The sequence below is a fragment of the Syzygium oleosum genome, unplaced genomic scaffold (assembly GCF_021117445.2).
Source record: "Syzygium oleosum isolate NSW1041296 unplaced genomic scaffold, Sole_v2.1 Sole_v2.20, whole genome shotgun sequence".
Taxonomy (NCBI): domain Eukaryota; kingdom Viridiplantae; phylum Streptophyta; class Magnoliopsida; order Myrtales; family Myrtaceae; genus Syzygium; species Syzygium oleosum.
In genome coordinates, this window is record NW_026607504.1 from 4012439 (window position 1) to 4040234 (window position 27796).

The 27796-nt window shown below is 41.6% G+C and overlaps 3 protein-coding genes and 2 long non-coding RNA genes across 6 annotated transcripts; 3 read left to right on the plus strand and 2 right to left on the minus strand.

Annotated features, from left to right (window-relative positions):
* The first annotated feature begins 1156 nt into the window (after positions 1 to 1156).
* Positions 1157 to 4944, plus strand: LOC115683695 (thioredoxin reductase NTRB). The gene is made up of 2 exons (XM_030608275.2): positions 1157 to 2530; positions 4661 to 4944. Exons 1-2 carry the CDS (start codon positions 1243 to 1245, stop codon positions 4729 to 4731), a joined length of 1359 nt encoding a protein of 452 aa, XP_030464135.1. The 5' UTR covers positions 1157 to 1242; the 3' UTR covers positions 4732 to 4944.
* A 4359-nt stretch (positions 4945 to 9303) lies between these two features.
* On the plus strand, positions 9304 to 13789 carry LOC115683635 (uncharacterized). Its single transcript, XM_030608191.2, has 8 exons — positions 9304 to 9839; positions 10032 to 10155; positions 10846 to 10975; positions 11451 to 11487; positions 11612 to 11849; positions 12647 to 12766; positions 12851 to 12950; positions 13470 to 13789. The coding sequence occupies exons 1-6, from the start codon at positions 9642 to 9644 to the stop codon at positions 12736 to 12738; spliced, it is 819 nt and encodes a 272-aa protein (XP_030464051.1). The 5' UTR covers positions 9304 to 9641; the 3' UTR covers positions 12739 to 12766; positions 12851 to 12950; positions 13470 to 13789.
* A 1290-nt stretch (positions 13790 to 15079) lies between these two features.
* Positions 15080 to 17180, minus strand: LOC130140569 (uncharacterized). Its single transcript, XR_008818542.1, has 3 exons — positions 17088 to 17180; positions 15986 to 16105; positions 15080 to 15262 (listed from the first exon to the last, which is right to left on the minus strand). It is a non-coding gene; the product is annotated as an uncharacterized LOC130140569 (long non-coding RNA).
* A 2607-nt stretch (positions 17181 to 19787) lies between these two features.
* Positions 19788 to 20682, plus strand: LOC130140570 (uncharacterized). Its single transcript, XR_008818543.1, has 2 exons — positions 19788 to 20052; positions 20139 to 20682. It is a non-coding gene; the product is annotated as an uncharacterized LOC130140570 (long non-coding RNA).
* Positions 20683 to 20864: 182 nt separating this feature from the next.
* On the minus strand, positions 20865 to 26964 carry LOC115683633 (uncharacterized). Of its 2 annotated transcripts, none has more exons than XM_056320218.1 (16): positions 26758 to 26964; positions 26222 to 26402; positions 25940 to 26023; positions 25763 to 25834; positions 25608 to 25679; positions 25270 to 25506; positions 24613 to 24723; positions 24419 to 24532; positions 23700 to 23825; positions 23518 to 23586; positions 23324 to 23430; positions 22950 to 23033; positions 22738 to 22825; positions 22202 to 22321; positions 21803 to 21987; positions 20865 to 21416 (listed from the first exon to the last, which is right to left on the minus strand). In XM_056320218.1, the coding sequence occupies exons 2-16, from the start codon at positions 26333 to 26335 to the stop codon at positions 21107 to 21109; spliced, it is 1893 nt and encodes a 630-aa protein (XP_056176193.1). In that variant the 5' UTR covers positions 26336 to 26402; positions 26758 to 26964; the 3' UTR covers positions 20865 to 21106. The 2 variants fall into 2 exon arrangements, with proteins under 2 accessions (XP_056176193.1, XP_030464049.2); XM_030608189.2 differs by having other exon boundaries at positions 26694 to 26964.
* Positions 26965 to 27796: the final 832 nt, after the last annotated feature.

Sequence of the window (27796 nt, forward strand, 5' to 3'; positions counted from 1 at the left end):
CTCAAACTATTAAGGATTCGGTATACAATTACAAGGAAATAGGGAGTAAAAGTAAGAAAAAGAAATTGAGACACAAGGTTTTTATCGTGGTTCGGCCCTTACGTCCAGCAAAGGATTTCACTATAATTAATACATCGCATCTTTTTGTTTCATCTCTCAGTTACAAGAGAAAGAGAATATAAATATGCAACGGTAGCTATTCATAGGCCAAACCCAAACTGCTAATAAAATACAAACTCGAAATATAAAATTTCCCTGGCTTCACGGTGTGCTGCGCCCCCTACAATCCCTACCGAGGTGATCCCCTCTGCCTTCATGTCGATGGGGAGTATGAATCATATCGCAATACAAACAACCTCGATCGTACGGATCACGAGGGCACACACTCTGAGCTTGAAGTAGTGAAGGGTGGTGGTCGAGGGCAAAGGACACACACAATCAACAGGGAGAGAGAGAGGGAGGGGGGGGGGGGGGGGAAACAAACGAGATTTGAGAGCGAAAATGTGAGATGGGCGAAGGCAAGTGACGAATGACGGCCGCAGTGCGTGAAGGCCGATGACGTCGATGTCGTGCGATCAAGAGGCGAGTCTTAGCAAAGGGCTGAGCTATAGAGAAAGAGGTGAAGGACTCACAAGGGTACTTTCGTCACATAATTTCTTGGGGTGTGTACGGAGATAATTTAGGGGCAGAATAAGCCTAACCCTTTTTTCGTCTTCGTCTCTCCGGAGTTAAAGAGATTCTGCAAATACTTTTTTACTGCATGCTCGCAAACTCAAATCATAAGATCACGTTCATCATCTACTCTAATCCCATAACTTCATGCGACTCTTGGATTAGGAATTCGATAAAGAGCCCACCACGCGACGTCTCTTCCGATCTCTTACACGCGCAACGGGGCGCGCGAACCCGACACGGCGCGTGATGCATCCTCAAGAAAGCCTCGCGATTTACCATCCGTCGTCGCGTTGCGTCGATCCATCGATACTTTACTTCCAGTCGGTCCTTTCGATCTCCTTTAAACATGGAAACGTCAGCAGATTAATGGACGGTAAGCTTAGCATTTCTTGGCCTCTTCAACCTGGAATAAATCCCACTTTGGGCACCCCCCAAAGCGAAGAACGGAATCTCCTGCCCCATACGCACGACGGCGCCGCCAATGCCGATCATCTCCATCGCCGGAGCACAAGCAAAATCCAATCGCAATTTCGCCTCCGATTTCGAAGCCTTCGTCACGCGGTGGCGATGCGTCCGCACGATGACGACGACGACAACGACAACAACAACGCAAGTGCCGCCACGCCAACGCTGTTCAAAATCGAACTCGCCCTGTTCACGTTCCGTGCCCGCTTCCTCCGACTCGTCGCACGCGCTTTCGCGCCTAAAAACAGAATAAAAGGTCGAGGGCAGCGAAGGCAGAGCACGCGCCCCCGAAACCGAATCGCCGCCATTCAGATGAGCGTCTGCCCTAAGGAGCGGCTCACCTCCCTCCTCCGCAAAGCCCGCAGCCTCATCGGCCTCGCCACCACCGCCACCGCCGCCTCCGCCACCGCCGCCTCCCTCTCCTCCTCCGCCTCCGCCTCCTGCGCCGCCGCCGCCGCCATGGACGACCTCCAGGCCACGAAGACCCGCGTCTGCATCATCGGCAGCGGCCCCGCGGCCCACACCGCCGCCATCTACGCCGCCCGCGCCGAGCTCAAGCCGATCCTGTTCGAGGGGTGGATGGCCAACGACATCGCCCCCGGCGGCCAGCTCACCACCACCTCCGACGTCGAGAACTTCCCCGGTTTCCCCGAGGGGATCCTCGGCATCGAGCTCATGGACCGCTGCCGCAACCAGTCGCTCCGGTTCGGCACGCAGATCTTCACCGAGACGGTGACCAAGGTCGATTTCTCCGCCCGCCCCTTCAAGGTCTTCACCGACTCGAGGACCGTGGTCGCCGACGCCGTGGTCGTCGCCACGGGTGCCGTCGCGAAGCGGCTCAGCTTCCCCGGCTCCGGAGACGGGCCGAACGGTTTCTGGAACCGCGGCATATCGGCGTGCGCCGTGTGCGATGGCGCCGCTCCGATATTCAGGAACAAGCCGCTGGCGGTGATCGGAGGCGGTGACTCGGCGATGGAGGAGGCGAACTTTCTGACCAAGTACGGGTCCAAGGTTTACATCATCCACAGGAGAGATACGTTCAGGGCGTCGAAGATTATGCAGAACAGGGCTTTGGGTAACCCTAAGATTGAGGTCTTGTGGAACTCTGCAGTGGTGGAGGCGTATGGGGAAGGAGAGAGAGGGGTTTTGGGAGGGCTGAAGGTCAAGAATGTCGTTAGTGGAGAGGTTTCTGATTTGAAGGTCTCTGGATTGTTCTTTGCCATCGGGCATGAGCCTGCTACTAAGTTTTTGGACGGACAGTTGGAGCTTGATTCCGAAGGTTATGTCGTGACGAAGCCTGGGACTACACACACGAGTGTAAGAGGAGTTTTCGCCGCCGGGGATGTTCAGGATAAGAAGTATCGGCAGGCTGTTACTGCCGCTGGGACAGGTTGGTCATATTTGACGCACTTTCTTGTGATGTTATTGAATTTTTATCCAGTAGAAAATGGTATATCTTTGCTTCATTTCGGCAGCTAGAAGTGCATAGTTTGTTTACTTAAGTGTTATACTCAACAAGCTGAAAGCTCTATGAAGAGAGCAATGCCAGAGAGATCAAACGATGCATTCATTAGTTTATTAGCTGTGTTTAGAAGCATGACATGACAATGCCGTGGTTCATGTCTTTCTGCGGTTGAGTAATTTATCAAGTTCTCTTCATTTCTGCTTCTTATTGACTCTCTTACTGTACATATGTAATTGAATACTGCATTTCGGAAAGATTCCTTAGCCTTTGAGGATCTGGGTACAACAAGGACGACACATGACAGTGAACTTCTAGCTTCCACCATACCTATGCATAGTTGGGTGGACCGTGGCTTAACTGTTCTGCTTGGGATTTATTCTCTTGTCTTAAATGGTTTTACTAGTACACATGCGAAGTAAGAGCGATCATCATGAGGATCGCTGATGTCCAGTTTCATGAACGGAATAGAAATTTCCCAAGTACCACTGTTCAGTGGTGAATTCATTTACTCCAAACATTGGTCTTGATGATATGGGAATAATCTTTGCTCTTCCTACAATGTTCTAAAAGTAACCAGGGAGATCCCTATCATCACTAGGTTGTGAATATTTTGAATTATTAACTTTATTTGTTGGTCCAAGTCATTGCGAGTTTGTGTTTAAGTGTACTTGAAGAAATGGCCTTTTCTCCTTTGAAACTTGGTCTGCTTGTTACATGAGGTTATGAACATTACCTATTATTAGCTTCTGACTGAATTATTTGTCTCGACAATAGCAACTTTCCCTCTTTTTGGAGGAAGTTTGTTTAGATGCAAATCAAGTCAATCCTGAATGCTCCCTCTTTTGCTAACTTATTGGATCATTTGACTATTGACCAACTGCAAATTTTTGGTGCCTTGCATTTCAATCCAGCTTGAAAATAGAAAAGATGGATAGCTTCTAACTAGAAGTATAGGCCTGCCTGCCTTCTGATTATATTATCTTGGAAGATCATACCAGCTGTTCTGGTGATGTGATATGTGATCATTGATGCCCTTAACCCATGAGCAAGCTAAAGTTTATGGCAACAGACTTGGCTAACATTAGCTCTCGAAACTGCTAACTTCTTGACTACTGATTAGGTCTTTGATATTCTCCCTCTAGGGTCGGACCATATGAAACCCATTATGAGTTTTGTCAATCTTTGCACATAGCCTATAAATACACAATTCAGAATTGAACAGTTGGCTTCTACTTGCTTTTTGAGCATTTATCATCATTGTTTGACAGTAACTTGTCAATTTTCTTTGTGATTCATTAAGCTCTGGTGTACTATCACACTTGCATGTAGGATTTGCTTTTTTTTTTTTTTTTCTTTTGCCGATAAGCAAAATGAGATTGTCAAAAGCATATGAAGGAGATTTGCAAGAGAAGATATTTAAGTGTGAGAACAGGTGTCCCAGATAAGAAGGGATCTTGGGGATTGTCTGTGTATATTATGTGAAGTTTTAGGGACTGCTTTGGTCCCTCCCCTATGGAAAATAGTTTGTGGGTTTTAGTGGGTTTGAATTGGTATTGGTACAGCTATTTTGTTTGATTTGGGTATTCATGGGGATTTGAGATAGTTGTTTTGGTTAGAATAGATATACTCCTATAGTTGCTCCGGTCTCATGTATAAATTGGACCGTTTGGTTTTGCATATAACGGTTGGTAACCCCTAGGTGGCTCATTGATAATATCATTTAGTTTTATAATTATGGAGTACTGATGTATATGAGCGAGCAAAAAGGGCAGTTGCAGGCATTGCATAAAGTAGACTTCCGATCGTCCAGTGTCTGTACCCTGTATGAGAACTAGCATTCTCCAATATTAAAGAGGTTTCTTGAGCTACAAAACGTTCATTGTCAAATAATAGATGCAAAGGCGAATTAATAATTTGAAATGTTGCTTCCCCTTGCAACAATACAGAGGAGTAGAGAGAATGTATGCCCTTGTGATACTGCCATTGCTGATTCTGCTGCTCTGTGGTGGTTTCTTCATCTTATTTAGCCGACTAATGCCCTTTTCTTTGGTGCAGGGTGCATGGCAGCCCTCGATGCGGAACATTATTTGCAAGAAATCGGATCCCAGGAAGGTAAAAGTGATTGACTATCTGGCGTGAGCCCCAAGCTTTGAGGCCTCTTGAATTGAAAGCAAATTCAAATCACTAGTAATACAAAGGGAGCTCTCTATATATCTAGGCATTATGTTGTTCATTTTGCGTTTTTAATTGCAACGATCATTCGACTAATATTCCGGTACATGTTTATGCCCACGATGACTATTATACAATTGGATGTGAAGCATACAAGATTTGCCTTGTGCTGTCTGCTTGCGCTCGTGCTTGTATTGGGTGCCTATTTCGACAGACCTTTTGGACATAGGAATCCCCATAAAGGGCTCTTGTGCCTTTTTGAGCAAGAAAGGGCTCTTACAGTTCATTCCTGAAATTTTATGCTATGTTTGTCTAGAATTATGATCGTTTCGGTTGATGCTAATTGGGTTAATATAATGTGAGCTACGAGCTATGAACTACTTGGTTATGCTAAGCCAATCGAGACTGTGTTTATCTCCCTATCATATTTCTGTGCAACGTCCACGTTTCTTTCTCCATCTACCTAAGCATTTATCTTGTCAATATCGTTCTTCAAACCAAGGATCTGGCCAGGGCTTCAGCAACCTGTGGAGTTATCTTGTCATGACCTTGGAAGTAAGATTGCTAGGTGAATCAAAGTGTTGCGCTGTGTTTTTGAGTGTTGATGAGTTAAATGAACTTCAAGAATCTGTTTGTAATAGCTGAAATCAGTTGTATCTATGTTCGCGATGTCATTAATCTGAACCACACTTTTGTATCACGTTTTGCTCTTTCAAAAGTTACTACCGTATAAAAGAAGGCAGAATGGCGCAAATGATCCATGAACTTTTCGCTTTCGTCGTTTATGAAAAAAACAGCTAACTTTTTTTTCTAAGCAACTCTAGATAAATAATATATTGTATTTCTTGCTTTTAGTAACAGGGAAATGAAGCTAAATAAATAAAATGACATTGATTTGTCTTTTTTTTTCGTACTTTTTGAATGTACTTTTAAATTTGATTTCCATGATTCAAGAAGTCACTTAGTTTAGAATAATAGTCAAAATAAGGGTAACTGTAAGGATAAAAAGAAGGTCGTATGAGCTTTAGTTTGTTGAGCTACATCTTTATCTTTCATCTCATAACTTAAATCCGAAATGATGTTTCATATTCAATAGATTATAGATGCACGTCTCTTTTCATTATTAAGAAATTTAAAAATGAGTTTCTCTTGGTCAATAGACGCAAAAGATGTCTTTCTTCATTGGGTTTATAAAACTTTAATTATCGATTTAATAGTAACTTGCTATATGGTCTTGGCAGTGGTATGTATTATATCATTTACATGCGTGCAATGCGGAAATTATTAATTGCGGCGGCAAATGTCTACATATATATATATATTCCGTGCTTGCTTACGTATAAACTACATGGGCAATTACATTATAGTTTCCGTTTTTATATTTCTTTTTCTCGTTATGATGCGATGCGCAAGTTGACATTTCGTTTTGATTATGCCGGAGTTGGTACACAAAGATCCCTGTATTTCACCAGAGGCTAGTAGGTGGTCGTCGAGAAAGTACATTTATGCATCGTGGTAACATTTTACATGTTAATATGAAATTATCAAACGAACGACATAATTTTGATTGCCAAATTTTTAATCATCAAGGAAATTGGATTAAGAGATAGAATTGAATCGGCATTTTTCATATTAGCATGGAACACCGCGTCGATGATGCATAAGATATATTATCGTGCCAAGGGACAGGTCGATTAATATATAATTGCTTTTGCCCACATGACCATCGAAAAATACATGGCTAGTCGATCGATTTGGCTTGAAATTAGAGCAAGGAGAAGTAGATAGTAATCAAGATTAGGACTTTGAATTTGAGCTTTAGTGTTGTCGCAGGCTTGGCCCAGCACCGTTTTTGGGCCATCTCGGCCCAACCTTGTTTGGTAGTTAGTGAATTCTTTCTCTGTTCTTTTGTTGGAAAAGAAAATGTATGACTTCTGGGAAAAAAGAAATAAAAAGAACTTCAGATTTGATGCTGGAGGATGACTGTTGCATTGGAGAATAATGTGTCCATTGACCAAGAGTCAACCTCAGCTCTCTTTTTTTTGGGGCAAAAATAAATAAATAAATAAACTCATTGTTTATTTCCTAGTTCTCGTGGCACCAAAAAGATTAATTTTCCTTTACATTATATATTTAAAATGGCGATATTAAGAAGATACTAATTACATTATTTAGAGCAAATACATAAGGGTTAAGGCCGAGAAACACTATTTTGGATGCATTTGCAAAATCAAGTCCCGGACACGTCGTCTTTCGGATCATCTCGATGCTTATAAAGATTGCAACGACGAACTTTATCTTAATTTACGAAAATGTATAATGAAAACTCAATCGAAATAAATTAAAAAAAAAAAAAACTAAAGTCCCTGTATTTTAAATGTCAAAATCTATCACTGTCTTGTTTGATTGATCACGTTTTGAAGTTAGTACAGAAGTTGGATCACCCTCTGTTCTGGCCCACCTGAGAAACAAGCCCTAGCCACTTACTTCAACATTGGCTTGACCCATTGCGACAGTGAGAGGGGAGAGGGATCCTCTTCCCGTCGCCCCACAAAGGACCCGACCCTATTTCTTCGAGATTGGGTCGACCCGCTTTGCGCTATTTTGGACCTCCGAATGGTCACAGGCTTTGCAGATGATTGTGATTCTCCTTCTTTTGATGAGGAAATCAGTGGGACACAGCCAGTTATGACCAATGGTGATGAGATGATGGCTTTCAAGATTCTAGATGTGTTGGCGTCACGTTATGTGCTTACAGCTCTGATTTAGCATGTCTTCTGTGTAATTTCGGTGATCCTTCGGAGTCCCGCTTCGAATGGTCCGAGCTCATTCCGATGCTGATCGAGCCACGGGTCGTCCCTGGGACAGACGAAATGAAAAATCACGAAAGCTATCATGTCCACAAGCTCGCAAAACCCTAAAATTCAACAATCTTGTGATGTGGAAAGTACGTGGAGACAAACAAGGGTTTTAAGCCCTCGCCATGAATGGTGCGGAGAGATTTTTTTGCTTCCTTTTTGTTGGTCTCCAGACTCAAGAGGTGGGGTCTCGAGACATCATCGGTGGATCTTAGAATTAGGTGATGGGAAAAAGCTATGCCCATTTGACATATCGACACGACATATATATTATCGGACCGGTCATGTTTTTCAAAGCGATATTGTATCGGCATTTCATTGGCTACATGCTTTCGCGTTTCTTACGAGTACTGAATTGAATTTAAGTTAGAAATAGTCACGGTCAAAAATAGTATTAGCGCGTTAATTATTCAACGGCTTCGGTTCGAAGATTGATTAATTCCAAGTCAATCTATTTATTTAGATAAGTTTCCATGGCAAATCGGACCTCCGAACGATAAATGGGTGATTTTCAATGCCGGACAACAAATATAAAATTCTAAAATTTCTATAAAACGAGACATGCATCGTAAAACCGATTGTCCACATCGGTTAAATTCTTTTTTTAGTTTAGAAGCTCCGATACATGTAATGTTTCTAAGTTTTCACATTGGTAGCGTATCTTTGAATCATTGGGACAAGGGTTTATGCGCTCTCCATTTTTGGGGTCATTATCCAATTCACATCTGGGCTGTTTTTAAATTTTTGGGGTTTTTGCTCTTGCTCAGAGCAAGATGACAAGCTTTTGTCGGCATTATCCTATCAGGACCGCACTTCACATAAGGGAAAAAGAGAAATAAATTAATTGTAGCTTCGTGGTTAAGAATAGGGATAATTAGATAAACGGTCCCTGAATTTTGGCCCAATGTATAATATTGCCCTTGAGATTTTTAATTTGTTCAATATGAACCCTGGACTTTACCTTAATATTCAATGTGGTCCTTGAACTTTTTATTTGTTCAATATGGTCCGTGAAATTTTTGGTACATGTTCAATATAGTCCCCGGACTATATGTAGTTCCCGAACTTGAATTATCAGAAGGATTACATTAAATATTTCCATACAGTCTATGGACTACATTGAATATGTACGAAAAGTTTAGGGACCACATTGAACAAATTAAAAGTTTAGGGACCATATTACACATTAGGCGAAAATTTATGGATCACGTTATATATCGGGTCAAGATCGAGGGATCGCTTGTGTCGTTTATTTTAAGAATGTAATGCATCCGGACAAGAATTTAGAAAATTTGGACAATAGGAGAGAGAGGGGGGGAGAGAGAGAGAGTAGATTTTGATGAGTGCGTGTTTTGGCTTTTTTGGCGAACGAGCGTCCCCCGAAGATTCTGAAAAAAATACAAAAGCGTTAAGGGGGCCTTGATCGGCTTTTTCTCACACAGCAAAAGGCAGAGCCACCATGCCATAACCATCTCCCACCACTGGGATCCTCCCCCTCCCTTCCATGCCCGCCTTCCCCTTTCGATCCCCCAAGCCCTCGAAATCCGAATCCCAAGTTCAATTCTCCCTCTTTTTTGTCTCGTCACAAATCTCTCCTCTCTTTTCTCGAGCAGCACTGCCCTCTGTTTCTATATATCTACTAGGGTTTCTCGAAAGTCTTGCTCCTTTTTTTTTTTTTTTTCCCCTCGTCTTCTGTTTTCTCTGGTTTGATTGATCCGGGTCACCTCAAGGAGCTGACTTTACGGTCTCTGGCTAGCTCTCGTGGGCTCTTTCTTCGTTTTGTCGAGCTGGGTCTCTCGCTAATCTCGCCGTCTCTGACCCGAAGAGGGGGGTTTTTTTTTTTTTTCGTGGGTTTTGCCCCGATATGTTTAGCATGTGATGATGAGGAAGGTCGAGTTCTTCTGGGTCTACCTTTATGTCACGTGAATTGAGCCCCCATCGAGTTGCTTATGGAGGAAATCTTGAGCTTAGATTGATTCCTCGCGGGTGGGTCTCGGTGGAATTAGATGGCATTTTACCAACCGGTGCCTGGTTCTCCGTTCGCTGGTTTTGGGGACACGACTTATACGAAGGTGTTTGTGGGAGGGCTGGCATGGGAGACTCAGAGTGATACTTTGATGCGCTACTTTGAGCAGTTTGGGGACATTCTTGAGGCTGTTGTTATCACTGACAAGAACACCGGCCGATCCAAAGGCTATGGATTTGTAAGTGTTGATGTTCTGTAACCGTGACGGTTTAGCTGTTGTTATTTGGGGATGTAGGTTTTTATTTGATTCCTTCTCAGCGGGTGTGTTCGGTTTTTTTCTTTCTTTTTTTTTTTTTCTGGTTCGAAATGATGGTGATGGGTTTATAGCTATCGTGTTTTTATTCTTGGATTGGATTTATATGGAGGTTAGGTGACATTCCGCGATCCTGAATCTGCGAGAAGAGCTTGTGAAAATGCCAGCCCTGTTATCGATGGCAGAAGGGCTAATTGCAATTTGGCTTCTCTTGGCCGGCCTCGGCCACCTCTTCCTTATGGTACTCTATGTTTTGATCCACAGTACTACCTGAATGTGAACATTGAATTCTCCAACTGCTTTGATTTAAGAATTGAATTGTTTGTGCAGTGCCCTGTGGCACTAGATCTGGCATGACATGGGATGATGGAAGTTAGTTTCCCGTTAGTCGCTGTTGGAGTGTTGCATCCCAGCTAGAACTTTTTCGTATTGTTAGGGTACCAATGGTGGTAAGTGGAGAGCAAGCTAGGTTTACCAAGAACTTATACTAGAATTAATCTGTTCATCGATGTGATGAAAATGGGTGTCAAAAGGATCTATGCACCAGTCAGTTGGCTTGTTCAAAGATGTAATCGTTAGATATGTAAGTTTCTGCAGACATTGGTCCATTGTCAATGTATGCTGAAAATCTGCATTTAAAGTGAATCAGTGAGAAAATTGTAGTTTGTGCCCTCGAAGTTTGTTAAACGACTGCCAAATGAATTGTGAAATTTGGCGTCTTGTATGTTGACCACCAAATAAATTCCTCGGATTGTAAACCGCATGATGTGGCTCTTTAAATAAGTACTGGGGGCAGGGTCCTTGTTCGGCATGTTCATCAATCATGAGTTTTACAATGTACTGATGTTTCATTTGTGAAACGCAGTAGTTGCTTTTTAGACTTTCTAGTTTCTGTTTCTTGGTCTAATGGATGCCTGTTTTATTGTCCTAGGGCGATTGAGACCTGGACCACCTCTGATTGGAAGTGTGCAGACTCCCAGGGGGAGTTACGTGGGGAACCCTGTCTACCACCATCCAAATTCTTATGGTTATCAGCCAGGATATGTCTATCCTCCTTATGGGTAATTCCAAAGTCATGTCATTTCCTGGAAGGAACTTACAGTTAATAGTCCCAGCTAGAATTGGCTGCTTGCGCTGCTGCGCAATCTGGATTTCAAGAGATATAGCAATTAGCATACCATTCGGAACTTTCAAAATCAGCGTAAATTTGTTGATTGCATGCAAAATTGAAAATCATATATACTTGAGTACATGGAGCATCTTCTTTTTTGTTTACTCGAGGAAATATTGTGCGAGCAAAGTTAAAGACATTGCATCTCCCGGATTTTGATTGGAAGCTTTGTTCTTATCTTAAGATTGCCAAATTCATTCAACTTTTTTTCTGGCCACTTGCAGTATGAAGGACGGCATATTGATTTAACTGGTCAAATCGATGCCATCTTCAACACATTATTTGACAGGAAAAGTTTCCTGTTGATGTGATACCTTGATGTGTCTATATCTTCTGAAGTGATTCAATCACTTTCTTTACTGCAGGTACACTACATATGGGCCTGAATATGTCTATCCACAGGTTAATCCTAGATATCCTTATTGTCGAAATTTCAACTTTTCTTAGAAGTTGTAACATAAAGTGTTTAGAATCCCATATCGAGCTCTCTGATACGAGTTTATTTACTTCCTCTTCCATATCGCAGGGCGTCTATAATCCTTACATGGCCCAGCATTACCTACAAATGTATGGGGCACCATCCGCAGACAGCAGTGATGTATACTCATTTGGGCAATCAGGTCATCTACCTCCTGGTAATCATGGGTATACGATGCTCCGTGGTTATCGGATGCCAGGTCAGCATATTATGCAACTTGGGGGACCGAATATAACTGGAGGAACTACTGCTGCAGTTCCCACCATTCAAGTGCCTTACCCTACTGGTATTTTTCTCACTCTCTCTTCTAAGTTAACAAAGTGATGTTTCTGGAGTTCCTGCAATGTCGGGAATACACATCATTATGATTATGTTGGGGTTGTTCAGCGATGTCTTTCTGTTGAGACCTTCGACTCTAACACTTACAGTTACCTGTTTATCATGCACTTCTGGTGGTCTTTCCCACGCTTTGTACACTGTAGTTACTTTTAAGGGGAATTTACTCGATACTACCAGGGTCTTACGTTTATTTAGGTTTAATTTATTAACAAGTTGTCTCGACTACAAAGTATTGTCAATTAACTGGTTTTTAAGGATGAGCATGATTCCTTTGCCTTGTTACGAAATTACACTTTACCAGGTGTCGTGCTATGTCGACCTATCTTGTGGTCGAGCTTCCGCTTGTGTGATATTACTATCTACATCTCCGAGTAGAATGACTAGCGCAGAAGAGAAACTTCTATATGATAGCACATGAGATATAAGCGTGTAATAGTACATGCAATAGATGGGCTTGGCACAGAAAGTCCAGAAGTCGCTTGATTCTCTTCCCTTTTACTGCCATTCATGCACACACACATGTATACATACACATGCTGGTGGCAACTGGAGTCCCTACTTTTATAATTAGCAACTTGATGCTGAATCGTGAACGAGAGAAGACTGCTTTATCCTGTCCTGCTGGGCAATAATCATGTGCTAACTCTTGATCTATGTTTTTCCTACTTCACTCAACTACTTGCAATGACTGAAATTTTTAGATGTGCTTGACTTTATTTGTGTGAGCTTCCTTGTGTCGGTCAGGTATAGTAGCACCTGCTCCTGGACAGACCCAGATGAGACTACCAACTCATCCTCCTCAGTTCACTAACACTTCTGATCAAACATCTGGTTGAGGGGGAGATCAAAGAGTCAAAATGTCAGGTAGAGTTCATACACAGAGCTATATTTTCCTTGTAACATTTCGGGTGTATCACTGTTGGAACTGCCATGATGCCCCTGTCGCAGGTAATCCTTAGATTGCAGCAGGACTAAGAGCAGCAGCTCTGCTACTTGAGTGGCAAGCTTCAAATCTAGCCTTGCAAGTTGTCATATTTGCATTCTAGAGGTAACTATAAATGTTCTTATTAGCTTGTTAGAAAATGGAATAGATGGAACAATCTAAAGCAGACTTAAAAAGGAGTTGAACTGGAAAGAGAATGCGCATGGTTTATGTACTCTCTAGGATAAATATCCTCACATCAAAAGGTTTTGGTAGAAATGGTCGCTTAACACAATATGCAAAGTTACGTTTCTGAACTGATATTTGTTTGGCGGTGTCTCTACTATAAGATTATATGGAGAGTTCGTCTTTCACTTGTAAGGCTCGAGTTGCATGTGAGATGGGAGGTTAGCCAGCTTTGGACTTGGGAACAAAACTGCTGCACCAGCAAATTGGAGTTGTCTGATTACCGTTGCATGTCGTTGTTTCTTTGCTCGACTTGAATGTCTTCAAAAGTTATTTTCTTTCTAGCTCAGGATCAATGATCTAGTGATGCCTTCCATTTTCTTAGGATTATCTGGCACCATGTGGTTAAAGCCATACTTGCAAAGGGGTGAATTATAAATTTGCGATGGTTTCTTGCAGGTACCTTTGTCATATCCACCAAAATTCCCCCAAAGTCAGTTGTAAGATGTTTCGAGTCAGTGAAAGAGCAAAGGGTTGCTTTTTCATCTGCGTCTGTCATGGGCTGAAGCCAGCGGCAGAGCAAGATCGATGTTTTTGCCGGAACATAATGTCCGGCAATACCATGTAAATAATGTAAATTTGTAAATACTGTACCAAAGAATCAAGATATGATTCTTTAATTGTGTGAACCCTAGGCATGGGTTCTTCGTCAATTCTTAGCTTGTATGATATCTCCAATGACTTTGTTAATAAAAATTCCATCATTTCTGACTCAAAAAGTATGTTTTGAGCGGTAGCTTGTGACGGTACACAGTGCATACCGGCTTTTCCTTGCCACGGTGATGCTCATTCTCTCCTGGCCTTGTCTTATTGTGTTTATTGACTCAAATTGAAAACCTTAAACTCAATACCTCTGTATGTAGATAAGAGATAATTTGGTAGATAACTACAACCCCGTACGATGGGAGAAGGAGATTTATGGCTTATATTATACAGAAGGAGCACTGTCACATTATGTTTCACAATGTCACATTACAATCTAGACTTTCATTCGAGACCAAAATTTTAACACTGTAAAAATACGAGGCCAGAGTTACCACCACAAATTTTGCTCCGAGCAATGAGTCGATAGCGTCGTTCCAGTACGGCCCATATAATTTGGCAGCACTATCTTCTGGTTTCTGAAAGAATTTCTGACTGTCCACTGATTTCACAATGACTCCGGACTAGTAGATGGTCTTATCCTCGACGGCATTCGTACAAGCTCCTCTAGTCCTCCGCCGAACTTGTACATCGAGGACTGCTTTGGTGTAATGGACATTTTATTCAACGCATAGTCAAATTCTTCCATATCAATATCCTGCTTGTTAAAATTTGCAGCCATTCTGTTGCCTCTGTTCTCCCCTACGCCATCAACAGACTCTTCACCGTCTTCGTCACCGCTACCTTCCTCGTCTTCATCTTCATCGTACGTAGTTTTGACCTTTGACCAAAATATGAAGTTTGGCCGGATGAATATGCAGAACGCAAGTTTCTAAAGAAGAGAAAAGTATGGTCAGCACTCCCTTCCCCTATAGTTACACGTTAACGACATTTAACTTACAGTCCACACCGGTAGCCATCCCTTAAAAAGTTGAAACCAGAGTAAGCGACCAAAAATGTTGCTCCTCTTGAAACTCAACTCTAAACATCAAGAATTTGCGCATGAGACAGAAAATGTTCTATTGTATGCAGAAACTCTGAGCCCTTTCATTATTCTAACACTTGCACAATCTGCTAACACATAGAAGCATTACAGTATTTAGCCTAGACAGGTTTCGTGTTCTCCAACCAAATCCAACAATAAAGAGCACATCACAAACAGATGCCAGCCTGAACCTGATTGTAGCAACCATGCAAAGAGAACATCCTTTGATGTAATTCTTACGATTTCCCCTAGTCAGCCAGAGTAGGCAAATCACTTCTTAGTCAGATATTCAAAACCAAACGAGATACCTTGGCTATGCACTCATATTCTTTTGGCCCATAATTACTAATTTGCAAAACTTTTAAGGCGAGAGAAAGAACCTGTTGCTTTTCTTCAATAAACACGGGTCAACAGGAAAGAACATGTCTAGCCTCTCCAGTCCACCAAAAGCCCTTGAAAGTTAAGACTCCAGTATGTCATCACAGATAAATGTTTTGGACACTGCAGAAAGCCCAGCTGCTCTTGCCTGTTTAAGAAATTCCCCCACTACTGATGGCAGGCATATCTGTAAGAAGATGAGAAAAGCTGAGGCTGTAAGTCGAGGATGAAAAAAGCTAATGTAAGGTTGGAAAAAATTCTTGTAAAGAATAAAATGTGGAATGATTTGGTGGTAATTGCAGATTCGCAAGCGAGAGAATGCATTCAAAAAAGTTCTAAAAGGTCTGAAAATTATAATTCATGGCAAATCTATAATTATATAGGGAAAAGTGTCAAAAAAGTCATAAACCTTTTGCATTGGTGCCGATTTAGTCTTAATCCTTTTTGTGGTGCCAATTCAGTCCTAAACCGTTTGCATTGGTATCAATTGAGTCATAAACCTTTTTTTTGTGCCAATTCAGTCCTAAACCTTTTGTATTTGTGCCAATTCAATCTTAAACCTTTTGTATTGGTTCCAATTTAGTCCTAAACCTTTTTTTGGTGCTAATTCAGTCCTAAACCTTTTGCATTGATGCCAATTCAGTCCTAAACCTTCTGCATTTGTGCCAATTCAGTCCTTCAACACGTGAATAGCTATTGGCTGAAAGGACTAAATTGGCACCAGTACAAAAGGTTTAGGACTGAATTGGCACCAATGCAAAAGGTTTAGGACTGAATTGGCATCAATGCAAAAGGTTTAAAACTGAATTGACATAAAAAAAAGTTTAGGACTAAATTGGCATAAGTGCAACAGGTTTAGGAATTTTTTGACACTTTTCTCATAATAATTATATAAGATAGCAAAGCTCACCTTTAGTGGATCTGATTTGTGCTTTAGGATTGTTTCTATCGGCATGAGGAAAAGCTGTGACTTCGGCCGTGGAATGCTCATTATTGACCTCATTCGAAAGCAAAGCACGCACATGATAGCCTGTGATACAGAAAGCTAATGCATCAGCACTTCCACCCTAACATTCTTTCCTGTTACACATTATCTCAAGAGATATGGTCCAAAGACCCCAAACGATCGACGGATAATTTTTTCCTCAAAAAGACGAGGTCGTCATAAAGCTCTATCAGTGCATATGTGGCAGGGAAAATGAGGAAATTCTAAACCATGTTGATTATCCCCAAATAAAATTCCTTCACGCATACCAAGCCAGATGAGCATTCATAAAAGGCTCCTCTCAAAAGAAAATATGCATAAAGGCACTCAGTTGTCCTAATAACAGTGAACTCCAATCTTAGGGCATGTTTGGTTCAGCTTTCATGCTAGCATTTGGAATGCTGAAAGCCCAAAGCTGGTCGGGATCAGTTTTGGGCTTTTAGCATTCCACGAATGCTACTGTTCACGTCTCTTTTTTTTTTTTTTTTTTGATTTGAAGCTGTTCATCTTCTTCACCAGGTAGCCGGCGAGGGTGGCCGACGAGGGAGAAGGGCCGGCGAGGTCGCCTGGGGTCGGGCGACCACCCAGGCGACGCCGTCGCTGGGGTCGCTCGACCCAGGCTGTTGCCGCCTGGGGTCGCGCGACCTCAGGCGACGGCCGCCTGGGGTCGCGCGACCTCAGGCGACGGCCGCCTGGGGTCGCGCGACCTCAGGCGACGGTCGCCTGAGGTCGGGCGACGGCCACCGGCGCCATATCTGGCTCGCTGGCGGTCGTAGCCCTTCGCCGGAGCCGGCGAAGGGTGCTTTTAAAAAAAAAAAAACTCCCAAAGCCCATTTGTAAATAAAAATAACCAAACACAACTTGCATTTTCCCAAGTGGCTTTCAAATGATTTTTACCAAACGCCATTTGCATTTCCCCAAGTGATTTTCACCTAAAGGTATTTGCATTCCCCAAATGAGCATTCTAAAAGCCGAACCAAACGGGCCCTTAATCTCACCTTACAATCTAACTAAGATATGATGTTACCTGGCAGCCAGCATAGAAAACTCGATGAGCTAGTGGATTAACGTCCACATCCCGAACTTTGCAGTAGTCCAAACACCAATCAACTAACCTGAACTTTCCACTAGTTCCGTTTGATGTACCCTGACTAATTATCTGTGTTCAGGCGACATGTCTGCTAGCGCTAGGGCCGTGGCTTGATTGATCTTTTTGCGGGCTTGGTCCACGTGAATTCGGTCGGTTGTTTACAAGTAGTGTTAGAGCAATCCATAAACCGAAAATGTGGAAACCAAAGAAGGCTGTCACCTAATTTGCGTACATTACCTGGGCCGATGGCTAGCTTTTTTATTCTGATTTCAGATATGAATGTGAATTGTGCCCCGGTTTTCGTAGGAAAAGGGATGACTATATGTTTTGAAAATTCGATTTTGCCGGATAATCTTTTCTCAAGAAAGCAAGACATGCTCACGATTGGGTTTAATTGTGATGTTTGCATTTTCTGAAATGCATGTCGAATAGACCATATTGATGCCAGGAAAAATCTTAATTTCTGTCTTGAACATATGATTGATGTCCTAACTCATTAAAATATGGATGATGAACTTTTCAGGCATTTATCTGTTGGATCGGTTGCTGCATCCCTTGGTTTTGGACCTGTGGTTGGATGTAGAATTAGGAATATCTTCTGGTCACTGTGGCTGTTACATACGTCTCTGGTCTCTTATTACTTTGTTAAAAATTGTCAACTGCTTTGCATATTGCCGGCTTATACGCCTTTTTAAACTGACCCCCGTGAACGCAGAAATAAGGAGCCAATGTCAATGATTTAATCGAAAGCACACCACTGATATCAGAGGATGGATCGGTTAGACTTGGATCTCTGAGAGGCACAGTGTTTGAAGTTGATACTCTGACTGGAAGACTAGTACGAGTTTATGGTTCATCAGATTTTCCATCTACCTCCTGAAACGACATGGAAGAGGGTCGAGACACTGTTTCATTAGTGAATGATGTGAAGGATTTGGCACAGTCGAAATTTAATGGAGCAGCCGCATCTGAAGATCATACGGACAGACTACTCATTGCAATCATTTGCTCCAAGCTCCGATAAGTGTCGTGGAGCTTGTCCCTAGCTGAGATAGAAACTTCCTTACTTGGTGAAGAAGACATTGGTCATTCTGGTAGTATATCGCCTGTTGATTCAAGATATCGACTTGGTTTGGAATGTGGAGACCCCCCTTTACAATGCGACTCTCTTTCTCTTGTCCACCTATTGTCGTTCATGTTCGAACTTGTCAGATGCACAATCCATTTTCTAGACCTTCTCCGGCCTGAGATTGGTCGACCCTTGAGTTTTGAGCCCAAGAATGCGAGACTTCCGTCTTCAGATCTCATGCTTCATCAGTGACTGAAGATGGATATCGTGTCAAGGTTGCAAAACGAGGATGCTTTTGGATGTGATACCGTCACAGCCCTGATCCACAGATCCATAATTCACGAGTTGTCTGTCGGTCGGGTTTACCATATGGCCTTCTCCATCGATATTTCGTGTATCTTTTTTGAGTGGTCGGAAGCTTCATCTATTGAACTGATGATCCTTTTGATCATCGGCTGGTTTGTCTGCTATTCCATTCAAGTGCAAAATGAACAACCGAAGCTGTTGGGGGATTCTAATTTGAAAGAGAAGGTGTAAATCTGGAAAGAGTAACGTAAATCTCAACAGCGAGGACAAGCACGTTTCACCAGGGAACGAAGGCAAGCACTGTAATATAAGGAGCAACTACGAGGCCGGTCGTAATTTGGCTACGGCTTCCAAGATGATGGAAACACGAGTCAAGCATGCGTCTATAGAGAACGAAGGCGGGCTTAGTCATATTAGGAGCGACGATGAAGTTATCCTTATTTGAAGAGGCTTTCCAGGAAGAAGAAACAAGGAAAGTCCAGAAAGAAAAGTACAAAAAAAAAAGAAGACCAGATTGTCTCTTCAGAGAACGATGGCAGGTTTGGCAATAGTAGGAGCAAATGATGAGGGTGATTCTACTTTGGAAACGCCTTGGAAGAAGAAGAAAGCGCACAAGTTGAGAGAGAGACGGAAATCTTGACAAAAACGAGGGAGGAGCATGTCTCTTTCCTGGGAGAAGGAAGGCAAGCGTGGCCACATTAGGAGGGACAATGTTCTTTGGCATAGTCAAGAAACAGTGGTGGATATTGAGTTAAAAAATTGGAAAAACACAAATTATTCATGAACTTTGACCGAATATGCAATATGATCCATGAACTATAACTTGATGTGTAATGTAATTCATGAACTTTCAATTTGTTCAATATGATCTCTGAACTTTTTGTACATGTTCAACTTAGTCCCTAAACTATGTAAAAATGTTCAATATTATCCCTTAACTTGAATTAATGGAAGGACAATATTGAACTTTTTCATATAATTCGATAACTAAATTGAACATGTACCAAAAGTCCAAGGCCCATATTACACATTAAGCTAAAGTTCATAGACCACATCGAACAAATAAAAAATTCAGGAATCACATTGCACATTAGCCCAAAGTTCACGGACCATTTATATCATTATCCCTAAAAAATAAAATAAAAAAGGGTTCAGTTCGGTTTGGTTTCGGGTCAAATCCCGAACCGACCCGAAACACCTACCTATAAAATGGGCAGACGATGATGGAAAATGAAAACTCTAAGCCCTCCTCGCCACCTTCTTAGCCAGCAGGTTCGGCGCTACTTGCTCAACATTACTCGGTGGCTTCGGGGGGCGCCACCGGCGGAGATCCGGCGATCCCCAAGGCCTCGATTTTGTCGGATCGAGGAGCATCATGACGACCCCGGAAACCGGTTGTGTCGTCAATTGCTCCCGCCATTGTCAAGTCAGTTTTCTCGAACAAATACTTCCAACCCTTGTTAGTTGTATTGACATGTTAGTACAGGAATGTGCGTTGATCACTGAGCATCAAATATTATGTGCGAGGTATCTGATGTGGGAAGATTTATCTCAACGGAGGCGTTTAACTCTTCCTACATCCTGATATCTTGTCATATAATATTTTGATGCAGATAAATCCTTCCGGTAAGCTCATCTTTCACTTGTAAGGTTCGGGGTGTACATGCGAGATGGGGGAGGTTTAGCCAGCTTTGGACTTTGGGAACAGAAGGGCTGCACCGTCAAATTGGAGTTTTGTCTGATCAAACTGTCTGCATGCATGTCGTCGTTTGCTTCGCTCCGTTTTCTTATGATTGTCCGGCACAGTGTGGTTAAAGCCGTGCTTGCAAAGGTGTGACTGTAAATTAGTGTTTTGTTTCTTGCAGGTACCTGCTTCGTCATACCCACCAAAAATTCCACCAAAGTGAATTTTAAGATCTTTCGAGTCAGTGAAAGAGCAATGGGTTGCTTTTCCCATCTGGGTCTATCATGGGCTGAAGCCCTGCGGCAGAGCAAGATCGACGTTTTTGCCGGAAGCCGGAAAATAATTTCCCGCAGTACCATGTAAATAATGTAAATTTGTTTGAACCCCGGGCACGGGGTCTTGGTAAATTATTAGCTTGTATGATATCTCCAATGACTTTGTCAATAAAAGTTCCATCATTTCTGACTAAAGAAGTACGTTTTGAGCAGTAGCGTGTGACGATACGCAGTGCATACCAGCTTTTCCTTGCCGCGTTGATGCTCATTCTCTCCTTGCCTTGGCTCATTGTGTTTATCGACTCATATTGAAAACCTTAAACTCAATACCTATGTATATAGACAAGAAATAGTTTGGTAGACAAATGAAACCCGTATGATGTAGAATGAGATTTCTGGCTTATATGATACAGAAGCAACACTGTCACATTATATGATTCACAATGTCACATTACAATGTAGACTTTCATTCGAGACCAAAATTTTAACACTGCAAAACTACAACGCCAGAGTTACCACCACAAATTTAGCTCCGAGCTACGAGTCGATAGCGTCGCTCCAGTATATCGCCCGCAGCACAATCTTCCAGCTTCTGAAAGAATTGCTGTACCATCAAATGATTTCACAATGACTCCGGACTAGTAGACGGTCTTAACCTCGACGGCATTCGTACAAGCTCCTCTAGTCCTCCACCGAACTTGTACATTGAGGACTGCTTCGGTGTAATGGACATTTTATTCAACGCGTAGTCAAATTCTTCGATATCAATATCTTGCTCGTTAAAACTCGTAGCCATTCTATCGCCTCTGTTCTCTTCTACGCCGTCAACGAATACTTCACCATCTTCTTCGTCGCTGCTATCTTCCTCGTCTTCATCTTCATCATACGTAGTTTTGACCATTGACCAAAATATGAAGTTTGGCCGGATGAATCTGTATAACATAAGTTTCAAAGAGAATAGTAGGGTCAGCACACCCTTCCCGGTAAAGTTACAGTCCACACTGGTAGCTATCACTTTAAAAATTGAAACGACAGTATGTGACCAAAAGTTAGTTCTCTTGAAATTCAACTCTAAAGTCAAGAATTTGCACGAAACGAAATATCCCATTTCATGCAGAAACTCTGAGCCCTTTCATTATACTAACACTTTCACAATCTACTAACACAGAATCATTCCAGTAATTAGCCTAGTAGGCAAATCACTTCTTAGCCAGATATTCAAAACCAAACGAAAACAAAATATACCCATTGATATGCACTCATATTCTTTTGGCCCATGATTATTAATTTGCAATACTTTTAAGGCAAGAGAATGAACCTATCGCTTTTCTTCAATAAACATGGGTCAAAAGGAAAGAACGTGTCTAGCCTCTCCAGTCCACCAAAAGCCCTTGAAAGTTCAGACTCCAGGATGTCATCAAAGTTAGATGTCTTGGAGACTGTAAAAAGCCCAGCAGCTCTTGCCTGTTTAAGAAATTCCCCAACTACAGATGGCAGGCATACCTGTAAGAAGATAAGAAAAGCTGAGGCTGCACATCAAGGATGGAAAAAGCTAATGTAAGGTTGGAAAAAATTCTTGTAAAGAATTATATGTGGAATGCTTTTGATGGTAATTGCAGATTCAAAAGAGGGAAAATGCAAACAAAAAAGTTTTAGAAGGTCAGAAGAAATTATAATTTGTGGCAAATCTATAATTATATAAGATAGCAAAGCTCACCTTTAATGGATCCGATTTGTGCTGTAAAATTGTTTCTAACGGCATAAGGAAAAGCTGTGACTTCAGCCGTGGAATGCTCATTATTGACCTCATTCGAAAGCAAAGCACGTACATAATAGCCTGTGATATAGAAAAGCTAATGCATCAGCACTTCCACCCTCATATTCTTTCCTGTTACACATTATCTCAATAGATATGGTCCAAAGACCACAAACAGTCAACTGATAATTTTTGCCTCATAAAGACAAGGTTGTCTCAGCAAAAAGCTCTATCAGTTCATATGTGGCAGAGAAAATGAGGATTTTCTTAACCATTGTTGATTATCCTCAAATAAAATTTCTTCACGCATACCAAGCCAGATAAGCATCCAAAATTTCCAATTGTCAGGGGATGGGAAAAAACATCAGTTGATAAACACACATTTTCATAGAAGGCTCCTCCTAAAAGAATATATGCATAAAGGCACTCAATTGTCCTCATAACATTGAACACCAATCTAAATCTCAACTTACAATCTAACTAAGATATGATGTTACCTGGCAGCCAGCATAGAAACCTCGATGGGATAGTGGATTAATGTCCCCATCCTGAACTTTGCTATAGTCCAAACACCAATCGACCAACCTGAAATGTTAATAGTCAGCAGAATTAATTCATCAATAGATTGTCTTTGCATAGAACTACGGTTTATATTAAAAGCTCTCATGGGAGCCTCATCAGAAACTTGAATAAATTTCACAATCATAACCTTTTCAACATTGTAGTAATGTAATTGGCAGAGAGAAACTTTCCGCGAGACAGATAGCTGGCAAGATATGCAACTGCACTCATCCTGCAAAAGACGGGACATAATATGAATACCTAGAGCAATAAGCTTTAAACAGTAACTTCAATAGAGATACTAAAAATATGTTAATCTTAATACCAGTTCTAACTCTTCAAAAGAAAACGAAATTGAGCTCATTCATAGGTCAAGAAAACCATAACATTGGGAATACATGGCAAGCTACACTATTTGTTGTATATTAAAACGATATAATTTTAAGATAAGCAGTGCACACCATTCCAAGTCAACTAACGATGTGGCATTGCAATGGAACTTCAAAGGATAGGCCATATTACCTTGTGATTGGCGGGTGATCATGGCAAACAAAAATATCTACAAGCATTCGAGCAAATCTCACGCCACAATTCTCAGGATCCAGCGCACACGCATAGAACATCACAAACTGCACCATGCAGATTTGATCAAGCTCAGAAAGGGAGCGATGAAAAGTCTGTCTCTCTAAATAAATCTGGAAGCACATGCCCATTACCTGCGCAAACTTGGACTTGTATGCATTCAGAACAGTGATGCGAAAAGAATGGAGAAGAGTCTCGAATACCTACTCAACAAAAACGTTAAAACAGATCAATATACGAGATTAAAAAGTTCGGAACATTAGTGGACCCAAAACCAATTCTAATCAGCAAAAATTTATTAGAGTCCAGATAAAACCTCAAGCAGCCGGCCATGCCCTTGACAGGATTCAAGATACTCAAAAGTCAACACCAATAAGCTATCCAATTTCTCAGCAATTACATTTCCTCGCAGACCGTTTCTGCTTAAATGTATTCCTGGAAGCTGCGCAAGTAGCTTAATCAGTGCGTTACGTAAGGTGAGACTATTGATCAAACTTATAGCTCAGAAAACCAAACAAAAGTATAGAAATTAAAGGTAACGGAAACCATGGATCAGTATTTATCGCACAATGCAATGTCATATCCCACAAAAGGCGCATGACTACCCTCCCATGAACCAAGAACCTCCGTTGACCAATTCCCGTTGGGAAGTTATAGATTAGGCTAGCAACCCCTATGCATGTTACCTATTTCATAGTTCATAATTACACAGAACCGGAATCCATTACAAACTTTCTAAAGATTAAATTTCGAAAGAAAGCATGACTCTTATGCTAAAAAGTTTACAATGCATAGCGTCTGATGTAGATCAGGAGTTTATGTGCACTTGCAATTGCCTTAAGGACCTCAAATGCATAGCCACACTAGGACAAATTTAGTAACTAAGGCTGAAATTCCCTCTGGTACTTAACCGGTAAACATATACAACTAATCTGATTCGCTCACAATATCCTTTGAGATTTCACCAAGCATATCATATAAACTATAGTGAATCCACAATAACCCAATCCAGTCAAATCTGTAAGGCTATCTTACCTCATCGCCTTCGTCATTCAAGTCCTCTTCATCTTCTTCCAAGTCTTCTAATTCCATCTCAAAAATGCCTTTGCTAGAGTCATCTTGTAGAATATCCTCCCACCCGATCTCCAACTACAAAAAGTGGAAAATTGTATTAACATCAAGCAAACCCTTCGTGAGGAGTATTAACAATGGAGCTGTACTATACTTACATCCAAATCTAATAGTCTGTCCACTACTGCCATAAGCATTGTGCTCCCAACAAGTTGTCCCATACTACCACTCTCCAGCTTGAACATGTTCTCCATGTATGTCATCATGACCTACAAATGAATAAGGTTTATCTTCACATACCTTACCAACATCAATTAGCTCACTGAAGCACCATCATCCTACTTGAGGAAACTGAATGAAGATCGTATTCTTTTATCAATGGAAAGTCAGAGCAGGGTCTAGTTGAGCCACATCCAAAACATGCAAACATAAAATGTTAAAAGAAACAAATGAAGGAAAGCACAACAATTTTCACCAAGGTCAAAGCAAGGAGGTTATGGATCAAAGATAATACATAAAAAATGAAATATATGATTCCACATATAGAAGAGACAAATATAGCTACTCCATTGGTGACACTCGAGACCATTGCATTGAGTTTTTTTTGAGTTACAATTATTCTCTTTTTCAAAAGCATAATTATCAAAACTTGCCAATTGGTGAAGGCAATCTAGAAGTTTCAGCATCCATTACCATCAAAGTAATTTATACATGAAGAATCAATCAACCAAGTAACAGGTTTCATAAATATCAAAAAGTAATCCCAACTTAGTGGTGTTAGTTAGCATCAGCATTCCAAAGCAAACTGAACTCACAGCTTCATTATCATTTTGCCTTGGCATTCTTTGGATGACTAATGACAATAATCTCATGGGAGCAAGAGGAACCAAATGACTAATACTTTCTAGAGCTGAATGAACCCGAGAAAGAACTTGGTCTTTTCTTGAGAGGCCCCGTGGCTGCTTTAACAAGGCCAGGTATGAATATGGCGGGACGAAATTCTTTATGAGCATATCCAAGCAAGAATCGACATATTTTCCGCTCGAAGCAGCCTGCTCCAGCATAAAATTACAAAAGAAAAGGGAAATTAAATGAGACCAGGCCAAGCTAAATTGTATACTGCAGAAGCCAACAACAGGCCAAATTACCATACCAGAGATATGATTAAGTCAACCAACGCATCCATCACTTCAGGTCCATAATTCCACATGCTCATTCCAAAAATCTGAAAATCAGTCCATTCTTCAGAAAGCCACTCACGAGAATAAAATTAATGTAGATGAACATATTACCAAATCGATAACTTACAGAAGAAAGAAGAGACTCGTGATGCACCATATCTATGCAAGAAACCGTGCCTGATAGCGCCTTTAAACAAGTCTATCGAACAAACGAATGGAACAATTCAAAATCCACGTAGGCAAATCAACAGTAAGAAGTAACCATTAGACAACTGAGAAAATATAAATGTACAGGGAAACCTACCACTAGCAAAGCCACCTCATCAGGCAAAAGTCGTTCTCTGTGATGCATGACCCCAATGAGCTCATCATAACTTTCACTTTCACCCTGAACCAACGGATTTTGGAGAAATCTCGTTAAGATACCAATAAAGCAGCATATTTCAGCATGCTTAACCTCAGAAAATTAAACATGATCAGATCATCATTCCCTCTGGAAGAGGCAAAAAAAAAGGAAAAAAAGAAAAGCAGCGAAAACATCAGAGCAAAAGTAGCAGACCGCGATCTACTGATTAGCAAGGCTTACCGAAGACACTGATTTCAGAGCAGTCCTAATGTGACAAACCACCTCATTGTCGGTGTAATTAACGTCCTCCATCTCACGAAACCCTGCCCTTTCGTTGGCCAACTCCACGCCCATGTTATTCGACCCAGACCCGACTGAGCTACTTAATTCAGCAGAGCCTGGGGCTAATAAATGATCGAACCTGAAAAGGAACGCAAAGAAATTATTCACCAAACACGAAATTCGACTCCTTTTCCACATTGATAAAAAAAAGAAAAAGTTCAACCCAATTATCGAATTCGATCAAGCATTCATCCAAGCAAAGCCTCAACGAAATCACCAACACAATTCATGCACACCCACGTGAGCACAACATTCTTCTTCTCGGTACAAAAGACTTCAAGCACAGCTGACCCACACACATGTACAAGCAATTACCCGACCATCTCCGATACCACCCTATAAACAGACTAAACAGCAATCGCTAAACTACCTCTCGGAGCTAAAACAGACGCGAGGAACTCCAGGGAAAAACGAGAAAGGAGCCGGGCACATACAAAAAGGAAGCGCCGGGCTCAAAGCCTCTGCACACGCAGCGTCGACGAATTACGCGGTAGCTCCGCTCCGAACACCCGCCGGAGCCGCGAGCGTGCCGGCGACGACGCCGTCGGAAGTGGGTTCTCTCGCACCACGTCTCTTCTTCTCTCTGTCGGCTGCGGAGCGCGAGGACAGAGAGGCTCACGACCGAAGGAGGAGGAGGAGGGTTTCGGAGCAAGAGGGCGAAGGTGTACGTTTTATATACGTTAAAATTTGTGTTATTTGCACTTCGGTCCTCGAAATTCCGTGTATTTCCGCCAAGTGCCGCATTTTAACTAGGCCCCACCGCTTGGCGCAGGAAGCCCTTCCTACTTCCAAGGAGCTAGGGAGTCCAAAAACTCGGGTTTGACTTTGTATGTTAGCTTAAACATATTGGATCGTAAACCCTATATGATGTGATAAATAATATTTCTATATAATAAGATCGTCATAGACTACTAATCCGGACGGTTAGTAAAAGCATCATATATGTGCTCTTGGACGTTCCGTATAGTTTCTCTTATATTCTCTTTGATTAGCTAGATTTGATCTTTACCGTGATTTCGTTAGTTAGCGGATATTCAGTGGCGGACTTTCCTTTAATAATTGCCTCGGAGAAAGATGCGTAAGATCTAATATGCAAGGGGATTAATTGTTCTCCTTGCAACGAGCGTCTTTTCTTGCGTTCTCGACTCATTTTGCTTCCAACTGAGATTTGTAATTGCCTAAATGAAAGCATCGATTTTAATGTTACAAATTAGCAATTATTAAAACACAACATATTATGCGATTCTTCCTACTAAGTATTGTCAGTACACAGCAGTCTGATACCTTCAACATATCCAGTTGGACTCATTTTTACTCAAAAATTTAAACCAAAGAGTTGTAAGTCAATTTTAATATAAGAGGAAAATACCACAAAAAACCCCAAACTATGCCACCTGTGACAAATTTATCATAAACGTTTTTTTGTAACACAAAAACCCCAAACTATGCCACTTGTGACAAATTTACCCTGAA

Bases quoted from the DNA above. Each gene is read 5' to 3' on its own strand.
- LOC115683695 (XM_030608275.2), top strand. From the start codon at position 1,243: ATGCGTCCGCACGATGACGACGACGACAACGACAACAACAACGCAAGT. The intron at 2,531-4,660 runs GTTGGTCATATT...TCTTTGGTGCAG, and splicing joins TGTTACTGCCGCTGGGACAG to GGTGCATGGCAGCCCTCGAT.
- LOC115683635 (XM_030608191.2), top strand. From the start codon at position 9,642: ATGGCATTTTACCAACCGGTGCCTGGTTCTCCGTTCGCTGGTTTTGGG. The intron at 10,976-11,450 runs GTAATTCCAAAG...TCTTTACTGCAG, and splicing joins TATGTCTATCCTCCTTATGG to GTACACTACATATGGGCCTG. The intron at 11,488-11,611 runs GTTAATCCTAGA...TCCATATCGCAG, and splicing joins CTGAATATGTCTATCCACAG to GGCGTCTATAATCCTTACAT.
- LOC115683633 (XM_030608189.2), bottom strand. From the start codon at position 26,755: ATGTGCCCGGCTCCTTTCTCGTTTTTCCCTGGAGTTCCTCGCGTCTGT. The intron at 22,826-22,949 runs GTTATGATTGTG...TTAACATTTCAG, and splicing joins ATTACTACAATGTTGAAAAG to GTTGGTCGATTGGTGTTTGG. The intron at 22,322-22,737 runs GTAACATCATAT...TCTATATCACAG, and splicing joins GTTTCTATGCTGGCTGCCAG to GCTATTATGTACGTGCTTTG.